The sequence below is a fragment of the Crinia signifera genome, chromosome 12 (genome assembly GCF_055691185.1).
Source record: "Crinia signifera chromosome 12, ASM5569118v1, whole genome shotgun sequence".
In the NCBI taxonomy this organism is placed as follows: Eukaryota; Metazoa; Chordata; class Amphibia; order Anura; family Myobatrachidae; genus Crinia; species Crinia signifera.
Genome location: NC_139228.1, coordinates 45,129,867 through 45,149,342, shown reverse-complemented (window position 1 = coordinate 45,149,342; position 19,476 = coordinate 45,129,867). Strand labels below are relative to the sequence as shown.

The window sequence follows — 19,476 nt, the reverse complement described above, 5'->3', positions numbered from 1 at the left end:
GAACCGCTCGAGAAGAAATAACTTGAGGCTGACAGGCTTGGCTGAATCCATTAAAGGGACAGACCTCAATTCATTCATCAAAAACACACTGCCTGATTTACTGGGTATTGGTGACGTATGCAACACCATGATAGTTGAAAGAGCCCACAGGATCGGCCCGTTCCAGGGGGGATCGGGGGGGAGACCAAGAGTGGTGATTTTTAAAGTCCTAAATTACCAACATAAAGAAAGCATATGGCACGCCTCGAGGAAAAAGCCTGACCTCTCCTGGGATGGGATGAAACTACGCCTGTTCCAGGATTACTCAGCGGAAGTGACCAGGGCCCGCAAAGCATTTGCTCCGGTGTGCACTAAGCTATTTAAATCCTCCACGAAATTCGCCTTGCTATACCCAGCCAAGCTAAGAATCTTTGATGGAGATAAATTCAGAGAGTTTGCTACAGCGACAGACGCAGAAAGATTCCTGAAGGAAATAGAGGGAGAGGAACCATCACCCAGCCCGCAGGAAACCGCCTGAGGAATCACCAAAGATATTAAGGCAGAGTTCGGGACTGCCCACAAAAAAAAAAAGCCCTTATTGAAGGAGACGAAAACGTATCTGGAGACCCTGTGGCAAGTTTAATCCCAAAGATTTGCTTATTCGGCCTATGCTACAGCCTCCAAAAGAGACCTCGGGAACTTATTCTGGCCCACTTCACTATGCCGGGTGGAGCTAGGAGATTCTTTGCACTCCCACGCGAAGAAGAGTTTAATACAGGTTGATACTTTGGTATCGGAAGTTCTTATAGGAGAAGTAGACCCAAGAGAGAAGACTTCTCTCAGGTTTAGGAATATAGAGTTCAGTTAAGTATGTTTTTTATATGTGTTGTCTTGTCTCCCCGAATGTCCAGTCTCTTCCCTAATGTGTCCTCTCCCATGTATGTTAAGGCCCGATTTGTTTATATTGTCTCTGAGAAAGATAAGGGTTCAAGGCTTGGTATGGTATATGATTATGTAGGATAAAATGTTGACATACATGCACAATGCCCAGCCATGAATGATTTGGTAATAGGTTCGTGGAACATAGGTGGGTTTAACTCCCCAATTAAAAGGAAGAAGGTGCTTATGCATCTGAACAAGATGTCCATTGATGTAGCCCTCCTGCAGGAGACTCATCTGTTGACACCTGAAGTACTCAAATTGAACGCACTGGGGTGGTCGGTAGTAGCACACGCCGAGTTCACCTCCAAGGCGAGAGGAGTAGTGATACTAATCAAACAAAAGCTCCCATGGGCCATGCATTCAGTTGTGGTAGACCCGGAAGGGCGATATGTAATTGTTGACATAACTATTCAAAATGTAAAGTATGTGATTTGCAATGTTTATGCCCCTAACCAATATTCTAAAGACTTTTTCATACGCATTTTGTCCAGGATGTCGGGGTATTATGGCTCGTCAGTGATTATGGGTGGAGATTTAAACCTACTGTCCTCCAGTACTCTAGATAGAAACACTCCAAGTGCGAGAAAAGTGAACTTACCTGAATTTGGTGTTCCGGCCTTTATAAAGGAACTGGGGTTGGTGGATGTGTGGAGAGCGTGTCATCCGCTGGAGAGAGAATATTCCTGTTTGTCGGCGGCGCATGGCACGCTTTCTAGAATAGATTACATAATGGTGTCGGAGCATATGTTTCCCAAGGTAAAAGATGCAAAGATGGAGTCAATTCACATCTCAGATTATGCCTTGTGCTGGTTTAGACTGTCTGTCAACGCGGAAAAAGGCCCTGTACGCCAGTGGCGCTTTCCTACGCATCTGACAAACTCCATTAAATTCAGGAGCATGCTGGATGCCACGTGGATGGACTACAAACACCACAACGCAGAGAGTGCATTGAATGACCCTGTTCTTTTCTGGCAGGCAGCCAAGCCAGTCATTACTGGAGTGATTTTTTCCTACTGTAAATCTTTATATAAACAAGACAATGAGGAATACTTAGAGGTGCAGGCCAAATTGACTGATGCTTACCAGGCGTTTATCACACACCCTGACCCGGCCTCAAGAAAAACATATTATGACCTCAAAACACTATTTGATAACATCCTATCTAAAATGGAGAGCAGATATACATTTCACAAAGACACAGCTTTTTACCGCTATGGTAACAAATCGAGCAGGCTCCTGTCACATTTGTTAAAAGGTAGACGCCCAGCAACAACGATATCAGCACTACGCACACCACAAGGCAAACTGGTACGCTCTAACAAACAAATAACGGAACTACTTCAAGCATTCTACACAAAACTCTATTCTAAACAATCTATTAACGAGACTAATAAGCAAAACTTCTGGTCCAGAATAACTTTACCCCAAATGACTGGTACCCAAGCCAGCTCCTTAACCAGCCCTATCACAGCAGAAGAAATACAGACAGTAGTCAAAAATCTTAAAGGGGGCAAGGCACCCGGACCAGATGGTCTTTCGAATGATTTTTATAAAATCCTATCCCCTAAAATAGTGGATACACTAAAAGAAATGTATGATGCTATCCTATCAGGAAAAAAGTTACCAATACATTTTAACTCAGCACTTATAAGGGTACTCCCTAAACCTGGAAGAAATCCCGAGCTGCCAGAGTCCTACCGCCCAATCTCATTATTAAACACGGACTATAAAATCCTAACTAAAATTTTATCCAACAGGCTGAAACTGATAATGCCCTCTCTGATCCATCAGGACCAGACGGGATTCATCTGGGGGAGACAGTCCATCACCAATATCCGTAAGGTCCTGGCAGTACAGCAGTGGCTGGAATCCAGTAAGACCAAAGACTCAAATATAGTATTATCACTTGACGCAGAGAAGGCGTTCGACCTGGTAGCTTGGGATCACCTCTTCCACACAATGCAGAATTTTGGGGCGCCAGAGGAATTTGTCAATACCCTCCAAAATATATACTCGACCCCTAAAACACAGATAATAGGTAACTCATACATATCCACCTCATTTAATATAGAGAGAGGCACTAGGCAGGGGTGCCCCCTATCCCCCTTGTTGTTTGCAATGGCATTAGAACCCCTGGCAGTGGCACTGCGACAACTACCCACATTTGAAGGTATCAGAGTGGGAAAGACCCACTGTAAGATAGCTTTATTTGCAGACGACATGTTGTTGTTTGTGGCAAAACCCCTGACATCGGTCCCTGCCATAGTAGAAGCAATAGAGGAGTTCGGCTCCTTTGCAGGGTATAAGGTCAATTACTCAAAATCGGAAATACTACCCTTAAGTGGAAATACTGAAGACTTCAGCTCACACCCAATAGTTTCTCAGTTCCCAGTGACCAAGGATGCATTAAAATACCTTGGAGTACACATACCAAGATCCCTGGACAAAATATATGGACATAATGTAACACCAATTATAATGGCAGTTTTGAAAACACTAAATAATTGGAAAGACTTCCCGCTTTCCACATTAGGCAGAGTAACAGTATTAAAATCAATAATCTTTCCCAAATTGGCATATGTGCTCCAAATGCTCCCAATACCCCTAGCAAATGCAGACATAAAGAAAGTAGAAAAGGCTTTTAAGACATTTATATGGGCCGGGAAGAAACCTAAGATAGCCTATGATAAATTAAAACTCCCCAAGCAAGATGGAGGATTAGCAATACCAGATCCCGAGGTCTTTAGTAGGGCCACCCACTTTAGATATGTGACAGATTGGACCTGGAAAAGATCAGTATTCGTTAACTATGACCTGGAGGGTGAATTGTTCCACCCCTTCTCCCCTGTGGCGCTTCTGCACGCCACAAAAAAACAAATACCACCACAGTGCCTTCAAAACATTTTATTTAAATACACATATGCAGCATGGGTTAAAACGAACAAAAAACTGAAAAGGAACCCCTCATCATCCTCATTCACTACGTTCTGGGGAAACCCCCAGTTCACCCCTGGCCTTCATAACGCAAACTTCACCATATGGAGAGAATTGGGAATAAGCTCAATTCGGGACGTTTTCGATCCAGGAGGTGGGCTATGCTCCTTCGACACACTAAAAGAGAAATATAAAGTCACCAATAAACAGTTTTATATGTATCTGCAGATACGACACTTTGTGCAGACAATGCCTAGAGCAATGCAAACCCTATATGCAAATGACCCAGTACACTCACTAATCCTCATGTCAAACACCTGCACATTTAGACTCAGCTACTTTTCACAAATGGCAAATCAAACAAGTAGTATAACACTGTGGAAACGGTCACTCTCGAAGTGGCAGAAAGACATCCCAGAAATAACAGACGAACAGTTGTTGATCAAACACAGCCAGGAAGTGTATAAGTACCTGCATTCGGCCTCTCTGCAAGAGACACACTTTAAACTCATCCATAGGGCCCATGTGTCACAAGCACAAAGGGCACATATGGTACCGAATGAGTCTGGGGAATGCCCTAAATGCTCAGCAAGAGAGGCACAATACTTCCACAATTTCTGGCAGTGCAGGAAAATAGCCACGTTTTGGAATAAAATTGTAAACTTTATCAACAAAACATTTAAGATAAAAGTAACAAAACACCCAATAGCATGCCTTTTTGCAAACTTCACGGTTTGGGACCTTGGGAATAGAAGGCGGGAGATCATTCCAGCCCTCACAGTAATTGTCACAATAGCGCAAAAGTGTATTTTGAGACACTGGATAAAAAGATCTACACCTAGATTACTGGAGGTAACAAACCTGATTCTGAAAACAATTTACTTTGACAGACAGGCAACTATCCCAGACATAGAAGGTGGAGTGATAAGATTCCATAAAAAAATGGGGTATGTACTTAGAGACTCTGGATAGCTCCATGAGCACTCATATCTATAAACTGTTTGAGAACACTACCTGGTCAGTGCTGAGGAAGATTTAGTGTCCCAAGACTAGAAATTGAAGAAAGGATGAAAGGGAAAAAAAAAATAATAAAAAATAAAAGAAAAAATAAATAAAACAAAAACAAATTTTAAGTCTCGAACCTCATGTGAAGGAACGTCGGGTCAACCCCTCCTCCCACCCCATTATCCCCCATGTTTACACCTAGTTGATTTGTTATGTCTCGTCCGTCCTGTGAATGTTTCTGTGTGTAAATAAGTGAATGTGCTTAGAAATAAGTGTTAGACAGGTTTGATATAACACAGGTATTGCCTATCAAAGGAACGTACCAAGACATGATTACCTCACCTAGCCAAATGCAGGACTTCCGAAATGACCCAAAAGGACAGTGGAAAGATCTGGAGATCTAGTCTCGGACATCCCTACATAGAGAAGAGAGACAGACACCAGGGTATAAGCATAACAAATCAAAGATAATGTTTAGTTCATGATGGCAATACTGTAAGACGATATCATTGTTGTGAATTACATGTCAACTCTGGAAATGCTTTCTATATATGTATATTCTGGAAAAAACCTAATAAAAACAGTTATCAAAAAAAAAAAATGGCTGCAGTTGTTATATACAAACCCATCTGCCAGGGTCACCATAAATGGCTGGACCTCGCCAGCATTCACTCTTGCCAGGGGGACGAGGCAGGGGTGTCCTCTCTTGCCGGTTCTCTTCGCCCTGGCAATTGAACCACTGGCGTGTATTATCAGGAGACACCCAAAAATTTGCGGCTTTGGACTAGGGGATGAGAGAGATGCTGTATCCTTATACGCGGATGATCTGCTTATATATTTGTCAGATTACAGCACTTCTCTCCCCCTGGTCTTAAAATTAATCCATGAATTTGGGAATTACTCGGGAGTTAGAATAAATTGGGGTAAATCGCACATTCTCCCACTAGATGGTAAAATACGCACTACACTTCCCCTCCCATACCCATTGGGCTGGGTATCAACATTTAAGTATTTGGGGATTATGATATCTTGTGATCCTAAAGAATATACACAACTAAACATCCAACCAATATTAGAGTATATGGGCAAAAAATTTAAATCCTGGCGAAGATTGCCATTAACAGTGACTGGTAGAGTAAACTTACTCAAGATGGTGATCCTCCCCAAGCTCATATATGTCTTACATCAATCTCCGGTATTTCTTCCAGATTCACTATTTAGAAAGTTGAATAGTATGATGTCATCTTTCACTTGGAATGGGACAAGAGCAAAAATTCGGCTAAGTACCTTGATGAGAGAGAAGGCTGAGGCGAGTTTGGGGTTTCCGGACCTCAGATCCTACTATGTCTCTACCCAATTGGCACAACTTAAGTGCTGGATTGTGGCAGAGCAGAATAGCAAAATAACGGCAGCCCTTATAGCCTCGGTAGCCTCAGGGATGAGTCCTCTGCATAAAATTCTTCAGGTACAGGTGTTGACCTCTGACCCTCCCTTAGTAGTTCAGGCTGTGAAAATTTGGAGAGAGACTAACAGGCATATAAAATTTAAACAGATAGATCTAGATCATCCAATAGAAGATACCAAGATGTTAAGTGAACTACGTGAGCTACAGATAAGGGAGGTCTGGGGGCCATATACAATTGTATACCAGTGTATTACTCGACATTTCAATATTACACTTTTTCTAGAGGCAAATATCTCCTGGGAGCACGATGACTTCCGTACCTACTCCCCCCAATTATGTGATTATTACTTTATTTATTGACCTTTACTGTTCAGCTCTATCAAACCCTTTTTGATTTGAACTGTATATTATTTGTGTCTACTGTAATGTATTTTCGCTCTAAAAATGTATTCTAAGTTCCTGTGTTACTTTACCTAGCTCTAGTGCACTAGTATAGTTTATTGGTCCACGCCCACCTTAGCTTTCCAGAGGTGAATAGAACCTATTATGATGTAGCCACCGCCATGGCTCTAGTACAGTAATGCGATGGTACAAAATAAATTAACATGTACGCTGCTATTGTATGTTATACTGAGTGTTATAAGATGAAACACCTGGACTAAGATACTGTAACGCTGCTCAGTACTGTTATATGTTATTTGTATAGTTTGTATTTGCCAATGTTATTTTTATATATGTAAAATTTAATAAAAGATTATAAATTTAAAAAAAAAGACTTCACCTGTAATAGCCACGTTTGAAGGGGTAAATTAGGTTCACTCCAACCCAGTGCCACCAGGACTTTGCAAGGGAACAAGGTGCCCAACACCTTCAGAGCGGACAAGAGGGAAACTAACTAAACCCGTAGAAATGGGAAACAAAGCAAAATGTGACACAGATCCTAAAACAGACCAATGTACAAATTAACCACAAGTGACCCCCTACATAGATCAATTACAAAAAGGTAGTGAGGTTTTTTAGGCATTTACTATGCTAAAAATTTGAATTTTCGAATTTGGATTGATGGGACATTCATATTTGTAAATACAAATACGAATGTCCCATCAATACGAATACGAAAAGTCGTAAATACAAATATGAATGATTGCACCATCGATAGAATGCGACAGAAATCACCATTCAAAAGAATGGTGATTCCTGATTTACCAAGCGGCCGTATTGAAAATACGGCCGCTAATTAGCGTAGAACGCCGGCGAATGGCGGGCCAAATACGGTCGGAAAATACACTTTATTTTCCTGTCATATTTGGCAGAAGCATGCACGGATCAGCAAGGCTTCAATGTTAAAAAAATGGAAATATAAATAAATAAAACGGCGTGGGGTATCCCCCACAGCAGTAACCAGCACCAGGCTGAAAGAGCCGGGACTGGTAATAAAAAATTAGGACTTGTGGTTCTACAAGTCCCAACTTGCGGGGGAGGCTTGCTGGAACTCATAGTTCCACAGTATTAAACAATAGTTTTATCTATTTTTTTTACACAAAGATCAGCCCGGTGACCACCGCACAGGGTCACCGGGGACAGCACCAGGCTTTAGCCTGGTCAGGTAAGTCCTGGAGGGGGGACCCCTTTATTGGGGGGGTCCCCACTACCCCAGGGCCCCTGGCCAGGCTGACTGGTCGGTAGGGATAATCCTGGTAATAAAAAATCAGGAAACACGGCAAATAGGGCTTCGCTGATTTTTTAAAACCAGCCACAGGCTCCAGGGCCAGGGCTGGTTCCCAAAATACGGGGGACAAAATGAGTAGGGGTCGCCTGTATTTTAAGAACCAGACCCAGGCCCAACCAGCCAGCAAGGTAATGCCACAGCCGGGGGACACTTATTATATAAGGTCTCTTTGGCGTCCGCCTGTTTTTGCTCCAAAATGCATGGTGCGTTCACCGATCGAGGCGGTTGTGGCACCGTGCATTTTGGGTGCACACCTCCGTGTACGCCCGTGTTTACACCCAGTTTTCCTCATTATTCCGGCCGTTCCCATAAAAACGCCCACATGCCACCCACAATGACCGTGCTCTTGCGGACAGATTTTTCGCACGGAGAGACCCGTACGTGAGCGATGTGAGGTAGCCGCACATGCGCATAGCGAAAGATACGCATGCGCAGACGAAAATCAGACGAAAATCTGGAAAAAATCCGCCGCTAAATCGCATCCGATTTTTGCATGCGATTTTCGCCCGATTTCGGGGGCGCCCTGATAATACACAAGTACCACTTTTTATTGTGGTGAGCTCACATGCAAATTGGGACTTCTGCACAACTGTCTATGAGCAGTGCAGGGACAGGAATAGTAAGATCAACTCAACTATGTGTGTCCAATGGACTCACTGCTCTTGTGAGGGCTGCCGTTCTTCGGGGCTCACTGCTGCTCTGTAACCCCTGGTGTAGTAAAGTGATGCTGCAAAGCAGAAGCTCACTTTGCAGCACTGGGGGTCCCAGAAGGAGGAAGCCCTGGGAACTGGCAGTGCGGCAGGATCCAATACCTGGCTGCTGAGTATGATCAGCAGTGGTGGTGGTGGTGGTGGTGGGGTCCTTCACGGCAGAAACAAGGGTTTCCCCCCAAAATACCCTGATAAGTGCTGTGGTGTGGATACCCATCACAGTGACAGAGCGTTTTTGCAAACTCTGTCACTGCATGCAGGGGCGTAACTAAGTTTTTAGCGCCCCCCCGCCGGATGGTTTTTCGGCGCCCCCCCGCCCGCCACCCCCCCACCTAACCTGACCCCCCCTTCTTACACTTACCTGTCCCCGCAGTCTGCATCTCGCCCGGCTCTCTGCCGGGACCTGCCTGACGTCATGGTCCCGGCCGGCTCCTGCTGCTGCAATGAAAACTGACTCTTAGAAAATGTCTGCCCCCATACTGCAGACAGAAAACTGTCTGCAGTATGGGGGCAGCCATTTTATAAAAGTCAGTTTTCATTGCAGCAGGAGCCGGCCGGGACTGTGACGTCAGGCAGGTCCCGGCAGAGAGCCGGGCGAGACGAAGACCACAGGTAACTATACCTCCGCAGCCCCCCGGCGGCGCCCCCAATTTCTCTGCGCCCCCCCGCCACCGCGGGGGCTGCGGAGGTATAGTTACGCCACTGACTGCATGCAATAATTGATATATCCATGCCCACGCACAGTAAGATTTTTTAAAAGTTATTTGTCCGTTTCCGACCAATCTAAATGACCAATCGTTTAAAAACTTACTGCGTGTGGGCTTGATGATGGGACGATGCAGGTGCCCGTGGGTCATTCATTGAGCCTGCTGATCCCTTCAGTAGGCGGAAAGATGAAAGACCCATTGTGCAGGACCATGGTCACATTATTCCATGTGTAGACATGATGAGCTATGTAGCCATGGCATGTGCCCACGCTGCACCAACTTATGTTCACCGCCGCACTGAGATTTCAAATGAATAGGCCTATTCATTTGACATCTCCTGATCATTGCTGTCCTCTGTCTTTGTCTGCCAGGGACAGGGGAGCAGAGTTCAGAGTTGTAGCAGCACTGTGGGGTGCAGAGAGCTCTGTGGAGCTGCAGATCCCGAACACTACTGATCATGGCCACACTGATCATGAACCCTCTGATTATTTACTTAATCATTCTGTGTGTGCCCATGACCAGGGGTGTTCTAGATTTCAAAGGAAATTGGCTATCGGAATGGGGGCCTGATTCTGGTTCACTCTCAAAAGCCATGTGCATGCAGGTGGGACTGATGTAACATGATCAGAGAGAGTTACATTTGGGTGTTATTTTATTTCTGTGCAGAATAAATATTGCCTGCTTTATTTTTACACTGCAATATAAATATCAGTTTGATGTACAAGCCCCGCCCAAATCCAAATCTCTCCGCACATGTTACATCAGTTCCACCTGCAGTGCACATTATTTTGTCCATTAGAGAGAGAATTTGCTTTTGCGAGTGAACCATTATAAGGTCCTGGATCCGATATCTAGACATGTGTGGGTACCTTTAAGCCTTTGAGTGCCAAGGAAATTTTTCAAAATAGGTGTGAAAATTGCCAAGCAAACCAGCGACTATTCTTTTTTGGGCGCAATATTTAACTCAACTTCAATTAATTGACTTGGCTGTATTTGTATTTATTTATACTAAAAGAATAATCACTGTGGGCGATGCTGGAATTTTTAGCAACGTTGGCAGTCAAAGGGCTAAAGTCTCTGAGGGCAGGACAGGATCTGCAAGAAGACTGGGCATGTCACCAGAATCAGGGGCGTAACTAGATATTTATAGGCCCCATAGCAAAACTTTGTAAGGGCCCCCTATTTAGCAACTGATGGTAATGTATATAGCACATATAACTTAGACTGTAAAGATGGGCCCCCTTCAGCTCTGGGCCCCATAGCAGGCAACCCTTGCACGTATGGTAGTTACGCCCTTGACCAGAATGTTGAAAATGGGGTTGTGCTGTGAGGTCACATCCCTTCCTGCAAGGTCACACTCCTTTTTCAGGTGCGCATATGGTCCCAATCTCTGGAACATATTTGTTGGGAAGTTTGTCCAAGGCACACTAAATGATTACTTTAGTCACATAGGAATTTGTACAAAGTCACACAAAAAGACATGTAGTGCAACTAAGGCCTGGCATGTATATGAACTCTGTATTGTGCCTATTACCCATAAGGAAAGGCACACAAAAGCTACTTGACATGCTAGAATAAGTATTCAGGGTGGCCCTGCATGTACTTTTGTTAAACAATGTACAGTAATACCCCTTTCACGCCAGAAGCAATTACCGGGTTAAAGCTTTTCAACCTGGGAATTTGCTGAAAAACCCAAGTTTTCTTTGGTGTGAAAGGGTCAACACGGGTCTTAAATCCCAGCACTCCGACCCTGCTCTTGACCAGGGTCAAAGTAGCGGAATTTAAAACCCCTGTTGACCCTTTTACACCACAGAAAAACCTTGGTTTTTCAGCAAATTCCCGGGTAATTTGCGGGTGGTGTGAATTTTGGTCAGGCTGCACCCGGCAAAATGACCCGGCTCTCAAAAATGCCGGGTAATTGCCGGGTGGCCAATGTGAAAGGGGTATAAGTGATGTGAATATCTTTTGTGAGAAAATAACAAACACTTGGCACATTTAGCCTCGTAAAACCGTATTGTCTGTGGTGCAGGAAATGGGGATATTTCACAGGATATGTGTATAAAATGTGTATAATATATATTTACCTATATAAATGTATGTAAAAAGTGAATGTCAGGTGCCACAAATGAACTGAAACTCTGTTTAAGATCGAACTAAATACACTCCTTTCTTTTCTTTGAGGGCGTCAGCTATTCCCTAAATAAAAAGTAAAGGTTAATTACTCTAGATAAATACATTTAAATTGCAGAAAAGGGGTTCCAGGACCAAGGTGTCTACAAGGACAATAAAAAGGAGGACATATGTCGTACCTACTAAGTAAAAGCAAATAAATATAGCAGACTATATGACAAGGAACTCTAAAAATAGATATGTATCTATATAGATCTAATAAATTACATAATCACACAACACGTTTCATCTGCTGACTTCTTCAAGGAGACCCCTTGTAGAAGTCAGCAGATGAAACACGTTGGGTTATTCCTTACTGCCTGCACACTAATATTCCTTTTCCACTAGAGAAAATAATTCGGGATATTGTGCGGGGATGTGCATCAACCCAGGTTTTTTTTCTAATGGAAAAGCATCCCAAGGAAAAATCCCTGGTCACAACAAGGGTTAGACAAGGATGCTCCCGGGTCCAGGGGCAGTGGAAACAGGTTACCCAGGTCGATGCAATCTAGGTTCCATTCAATGCAATGTAAAAGCCGCTGCTGGGGGAGGCTCTCATTTCCCAGTGCCGGTGTCGCCTCCCGATGACATCACCAGCTCAGCATTATGCCGGGTCGGGAGACTAGTGGCAAAGGGTTTGCAACATACTTGCTTACTTTCAAAGGCTCCTCTCCAGGAGTAACTCAGAGGGGAGACTGTCAGCAGCACTTTGAGGGGCGGGGCCTGATGTAGACATCACCAGTACTGCAAATCCCTCAATTTGTGGATCCTCGTGGAGAGGGCAGGACTAATATTATGCTATTTGCATACTTAGCCCGCCGAAAAGCCACGAATCGCGGTAATTTAACGCTGCGGCTAAGGAGATGCAGAATGCAGGGGGGCCAGAGGAATCTGGGAGATTTGCCAACCTTGCCGTGTGGCCGGAAGGATGGCCCCATTTACAGGACCATCATGGCCAATTTGGGAGGTTAGACAACCTTGGTTTGCAAGCAGGGTCACACCCGGGTACAAAATCCGGGTATAAGTTTAAGCATCTCTTTTCCATTTTATTATTCTGTAATTTTTTTTAGATCTTTTTATGAAATATATATATTTTAGTGTTCCTTGTCTCGTAGAGTATTCTATTTTTATTTGCTTTTACTTAGTAGGTACGACATATATCCTGTCCAGATATATGTAGCTATCTACCTGTACTGGGTAAATCTATCCATCTACAAACACATCTATAGTATATCTCTAACATATATGTGAGCAGTAGTACTGCATATTGATAAACAATTAACTATCCCTGAGCCAGAGCCTTTACTTCCAGTGATTCACAGGAATCCCTACTACTAGCTGGCGCTGCTGTGTAGGGATCATTCCACAGACCACTCCGTGCCGTAGTATCGGCCGTGCGCTACTCACGCCTAGCTACCCCCCTTCTCCCTCTCTCTCCCATTTTCTCCGTCTTTGGATGTGCTCGGCGATCGGCGATCGGCTTGCTCGCCTGGCTCCCCGCTCTCCAAGCCCAGGCTGCTGCTGCTGCTGCTCGGTGAACGGCCGGTGACAGCGGCTCCGGCAGCAGAAGGAAGATGGCGGCCGAGGGCATGATCCTCACCAATCACGACCACCAAATACGTGTCGGGGTCCTGACAGGTAACGCAACGGGGCCCGGTTCCTGGCCCTCTCCTGTATGTATGTGTATGCGCTCTGCCCTCCCCCTGCCCATTGCAATGACAGCGGCTGTGATGGGGGGCTCCAGCCGGCAACCTGGCACTGCAAAATGGCACCTGGCTGCCCAGAAACCAACCCTCCCCTGCCCACAATGTACCCCACAAATGCCACCTGTCATGTGTGTATATTTGTGTTATTATTGCTATAGTGCAACTGCAAGATCAGGAGATATATATATATATATATATATATATATATATATATATATATATATCTTCACACCACCATCTCATACATGTGCAAACACACTGAGCTGAATCTCTATCTATCTATTGTACATATGCATAACAATTGCCATTTATTAATCTGGAAATACTAGACCTGCTACATTGGTTTTTACAGTGTGCATTAGAAAGATGTCCTGATCTTTATTAATGGTGTTTCCTTTTCCTACCCACTTCTGCACTATATATATATATATATATATATATATATATATATATATATATATATATATATATATATTATTCCTATTTTTATATCACCAGTCATGTGCACTCTATGGTGTTCATGGAGTATGTGGCTCTGAGCTCTGTAACCCCCTAATTCACATGCTATTGCTAAGCTTGTCAGCACTGTGACTGTATCTTGATCTGTATTTTGTGCAGCCTTAAAAGCACAGGCGCTGCTGGTTCTCCTAGGTAGATCTGGGGAACCTTTATACAACGTAATCTCACGGTGTTGTGTGGCAGTTTAGTCATTAAACCTTAATCCGTATAGCCCACTGATTGTTAAAATAACATTATCCTGTGTGGTTGGTGTTTTTTTTTTTTTACTTTGCCCTGTTGTCTTCATTAGAAGTGATGGTGATACATGGATGTAACTTAGCACTGCTACTTCACAGAAAAAAACCCCACTGTAATTGTTATACTGTGTATTTTTCTCACACACATGCTTTTATTGAAATATTAATTATATACAGTAGTTTTCTGCATATTGTATCTTATGCTATTGCTGTTAATGCTGTTTTTTTCCCCTGGTACTAAGGTTACATCTGAATATATGATGTGCTTGAATTTAATACACACACATGCACATCTATCTATATATACTCAGTGACTAGGGGGAGGGCAGATATTGGGAAATCCACCCATGGAGACTAGATAAGGATTGCAGTCATTTGCAAAGCATGAGCCTGAGCTCTCACCGCTGCAAGCAGCACATTGCAGTGGGGACGTGGATCAGCCAATCTGTACTGTGCATGCAAGAAAAATGTAGAAAAGGCTATTTCTGACGACGAGCACACCATAGATTGTATTGACACCAAGGCCCTGCAACATGCCCTCGTTTGATTCATGTGTATGCATAGATTTTCCTTAATGCAGTCTCCTTGTTTTGTGATTCTTGCTTTGGGCTTACCTATATGTGCAGGCATCAATGAATCATTTGTACATGTATTTCTCCTTGTATTTAATGGTTTGCCATGCAAATACTGTGTTGGAACAGCTCTAGTGTGTCTTTGCATCAGATGTGTGTTTGGAATGAGTGTCCCTTTAATATAGATCAGAAGCAAATGCGTTCCCTTCCTCCATCTAGATCGCATTTTTTTTTTCTTCTGCTCGTGATTTATTTATTTCTTTTTAAATGGGGAGGTATTGGAGTTTCAAGCTCGGTGACGTACAAAAGGCAGGGAGTCTGAAATGCAGGATCTGGATATATTATTGAGACACTGATGGCAGAAAATCTGCAATGTAAGGGGGATTCCATTCAAAATAGCAAATGCTATTGTTATGTATTATGGGAAGTGGGGGTAGAGGGGGGAATGAATCTGTGTGTACCCAACCACAATAAATAGCTGTACAGCTTGTGATAGTTTCATGAGATTTAAAATGCAGATTTTTTTTTTTTTAATGGAGTACAATGCAGATATTGCAGTTGACTGTGGTTTCCTTATGGTGGTCCCCCTCTCGCTGGGCATCTCTTCATCTGTTATATCCCATGAATATACTTATGGAAGGATTGAAATAAAGGAATATCTGTCTGTTTGTGTTCTCTTCCTGTTGTGTGTTTTCTGAAAGCATATCTAATAGAAAAGGTCTATATATTCTGGGAATCCCCCCTTCCCCCATGACTCCCCCTCCTTTATTTCTGGAGCTGTTCTTACACAGCAGTGCTGAATACCAGTGAGGGGATAGGAATACACCACTGCTTATGTCCCACCTAGCCATTCTAGATTTTATTGCAAACAAATTGCTGTTCTAACCTGTGACTGATTACACAGATGGATTTATATGTGCTGACAAAATTATGTTTAGTATTATTTGCTGTATGATAATATAGGTTAAATCTCCACAGTACATGCAAATCCTGTCCCCCTCCCTATCTATATCAGTAATGGTGGCAATAAAATAAACATACAAGTCCCAGGCATTTATTTTTAGATTTTTTTCATCTCCCTGAGTTGTGTTGGTGATGAATGATAGAGAGGAAGTTACTTTTACAGTTTATGTTGCTAATCACTGGGTTTTGGTTATATAGGCAATACTTTCTTGAAAGCTAACATATTTATTTATTTTACATGGTGGTTCAAACCAATTAGTCCTATTTATATTTCCAACATTTTATTTAAATAGCGTTAGTGTTACTCAGTATTATGTGACTATTTTTCACAGAAGTGTGTGATTATGTTTTAGTGTTCCCGCTAGGCTGTTTTAGCGGGATGCTGCGCCCTGCCCTATTTTTAAAGGGCAAAATGCACCCTGCCTCTCTGGCAGACCCCCGCTAAAACAGCCTACCTTGCTCCCTGCAGGTGAGACTGGGGAAACCTGGCGCCGCTTTAGATCGCGATGCCCGGTGCTTCCCCGGCAGTGCAAAGCCTTTGGGGTGGCCGGGCCCACCCCCTTATGTGACGTCTGTGGACAGGCCCTCCCCTTTTCTTGATGATGGCATCCGGGCCCACCCCTTTGTGTCATAGCGCGGCCCGGGCACGCCCCTTTTGTGACATCGGAGGGCCTGGTCCGCCCCTTCACGCTGCCCCCTTTGAAGTGGCGTCCTTCCCGCCGAACACTATGTTTCTATGTGTCTAAGCTGAATAGGTGTCCTGTCCAATTTTTATTGTTAAATCAATCACAAGTTTATTTATACCACTGCATTGAACATATTGGGGGTATTCAATATGACGCTATTTCTGCTGGGGGGAAATAGAGGCCCTCGCCTATTCGATGCTGCCATTTCCGACAATCATTTATTGAAGAGTTAGTCAGGATGCAATGAAGTTATGTTCAAACAAAAGTTATGTTCCAGACAACAAGCATCTTGCAACAATGTGTGTTTTTTTTTTTTTCATTTAAAATCGAGTTTAAATTGCAAATTGGAGTAAACAGTCTATATATAATATAATTGTCCTATAAATAGAAGGTCTGAGCTGGGATCTCTTTAACATAAGGGCCCTATATGCTAGGCCAAGGCATACGATCTATACCCAATACAATGTAGATGACGAATCTTTAGTGCAGCAGGTAAAATCTCCAAAATGACCGCTGAGGACGAGCATCGGGTCGGAATCGCATTAAAAACATGCACAATTCTGCTATTTTTACATACAATCAGTTGTAAGCCACATATATAAATTGAGCCCAAATCGTTCTTGTGTGTACCCATAATAGGATACATGCTTGCTGCAGCGGTGACCATTTGTGGATACGGCATATGACGCACTGGACCGTGCATTGAATCTTAGGTAAATGACATATGATTTGACACTTTTCACGCAATCTATTGGTCCCATGCATTGAAGTCGTGTAAAATAGGCCCAAATCGCACTAGTGTTTGGGCTTCTATATGGTTAATTGGGTTGTAGATGGTGTGGGACGTAATATAGATGCCCCTTAATCAGAGACTACACAATTATTTTGATAATCGAATGACTCTTCATGCAGCGTTCACATTGTACATGCGCAGCACCAATCAGTGAATAATTATCCATATGCATAGAAATCCTACCCCTTTTCACACTGACAAACATTTCCCAGGTTATTACACATGAACACGCATCAACTTGGGAAATTAGTCAGTGTGAAAGGGTCCTGGTATATTATACCGGGTCCAGCGCTTCAGGATTTCAAACCAGGTCTTCACCAGGGTTGGACCTGGAATGCTTGCAGGTCTAGACGCAGTGTGAATGGGTATCCTGTGTCGACGCGACCTGGATCCTATTCACTGCACTGTAAAGGAGTTGCTGGGAGATGCTGTCCATCTCCTAGAACCACCCTGGCCCTGCCTATAGATGACGTCAGCTGCCTGGCTTTATGCCGGGATGGGCGGCTAGTGTGAAAGCACTTGCAAGCCGGGTCACACCCGGGCTTTTGTACCCTGCTTGCGACCTGGATTGCAAACCTGGGTCCTATTCGCTGCACTGTAAAGGAGTTGCTGGAAGATGCTGCCCATCTCCTAGAACCACCCTGGCCCTGCCTACAGATGACGTCAGCTGCCTGGCTTTATGCCGGGATGGGCGGCTAGTGTGAAAGCACTTGCAAGCCGGGTCACACCCGGGTTTTTGTACCCTGCTTGCGACCTGGATTGCAAACCCTTGTGAGTGTGAAAGGGATAGAAGTGGAAGCCCTAGACTGCTGCTGATTGGAAAAAACAGTTTGTTGTTTGAGAATGGATCGAACGGTTTTGGACTGTCTGGGTGGTGACTTTTTGTTCGCAGACAACTGCTTTTTTTCTAACTAGCGATCCATTGGCTATTTGAAATATTAAATATTGTTCATTGCCTATGAGAACCCTATATCTGGACTTCTTTTATATGTAAGTGGAGCCCTCTCACAATTTACTGGTATAAGTATTGGAGTAACAAAAAGCTTTTACTCCAAAGATACCACCTACATTAACACTCATACTGGTTATTGTTATATGTTCTTGGGGATGTGAGAAATGTTCATATTGCTGATTTCCATGCAAACCTCTGTGGACTGCAAAGGAAAATCGATGATGATTTTATCACGATTTGTGGGGAAAATTATCTGAAATCATAGCTCATATCCCTCCCTATATTGACTTTACTCCATAAAATGTTGTCAGTAGAATAGGGTTGGCCTTTGACATGGCAAACTGGTAAATTATTTAGGTGAGTGAGAATATGTACAGAATGGACATACAGTATCGGGGGGGGGGGGGGGGATCTAATTGTTTTCACCTCCTCGCACACCCATGTTCGCCCGATGAGCTATTCCATTGTTTCTTCGGACTGGTGCGCTAGCATGATTTCTGCTTCTGCCTCCGCAGGTGGCAAGCAGAAATGTAAGAAAAGTGGGTACTTGTTTCCTAGCACGGTGCCCACGATTCAGTCGTATGGCATCTTATGCATTGTATCGCATCGCATACCATATACCCGCATGCGATGCGATTTTAAATTGTATAAGCACCCTAATGGTTTTTTTATGTCAAATGGCCCCCTATACGATTTTTAATTGTATTAGCACCCTAATGGGTGCTTACAATGTTAAATGCACCCCCACGCCACCCCCACTATCAACGCCAACCCAAAACGTGGCGTGCGGACGCGTATTACTTTACATGTATACCGCGTCCACGCTTCGGGCTCGGTGGCTCGCTGCGCTCGCCACACTATCTAGAATCAATTCCACGCCGACGTGGATGGTGGGGGTATGAAAAGGTCAGAGGACGCGTACCACCGCCCCTCGTGGGCTCGCTGCGTTCGCCATGCTTCGGGTTGGCGTTTATAATGGGGGTGGCGTGGGGGTGCTTTTAACATTGTAAGCACCCATTACGGTGCTTATACAATTAATAATCATATAGGGGGCCCATTTAACATTGAAAACACCCATTAGGGTGCTTATACAATTTCAAATCGTATACCATTGTATATGGCATAGAATGCGATGGTATACAATTTAAAATTGTATAACATCGGCTGCCATCGCGTAACATCGGATCGCATACCATTGTATGACTTATGGTATGCGATGCGATGGGCACCGTGCTAGGAAACAAGTACTGAAAAGTGACCCGTTTGAGTGCCCAATCTCAGTTTTCGTGTTGCTCCTAGTACTTTAGTCAGGTTCAGCCATTTTGCATGGCTAAACTTGGGCTATTTGAGCCCAAGGAACAAGAAAGGTATTATGTAGGTTCAAGGCTATACATATGTTAAGTAAAAAAAAAAAAATGGTCCTGACAATATGTTTTACCCAAACAAAGGGTTAGTACTGCATACTTTCT

General features: G+C 43.7%; 1 protein-coding gene and 1 long non-coding RNA gene across 39 annotated transcripts in view; one reads left to right on the top strand and one right to left on the bottom strand.

Moving 5' to 3' along the window:
* Window positions 1–3,815: 3,815 nt before the first annotated feature.
* On the bottom strand, window positions 3,816–8,978 carry LOC146049620 (uncharacterized). Of its 2 annotated transcripts, XR_014466159.1 has the most exons (4): window positions 6,148–8,978; window positions 6,006–6,073; window positions 5,203–5,276; window positions 3,816–4,032 (listed from the first exon to the last, which is right to left on the bottom strand). It is a non-coding gene; the product is annotated as an uncharacterized LOC146049620 (long non-coding RNA). The 2 variants fall into 2 exon arrangements; XR_014466158.1 differs by having other exon boundaries at window positions 6,006–8,978.
* A 4,063-nt stretch (window positions 8,979–13,041) lies between these two features.
* The window catches only part of GPHN (gephyrin), a 435,418-nt gene continuing 428,983 nt past the window's right edge, over window positions 13,042–19,476 (top strand). For 27 of the 37 annotated variants that reach the window (XM_083166733.1, XM_083166721.1, XM_083166724.1 and 24 more), the window contains exon 1: window positions 13,042–13,218. In XM_083166733.1, the coding sequence (XP_083022859.1) occupies window positions 13,155–13,218 (64 nt within the window). In that variant the 5' untranslated portion in view covers window positions 13,042–13,154. The remainder of the gene's footprint in view (window positions 13,219–19,476) is intronic. The other 10 variants (XM_083166749.1, XM_083166747.1, XM_083166751.1 and 7 more) reach the window with 2 other exon arrangements.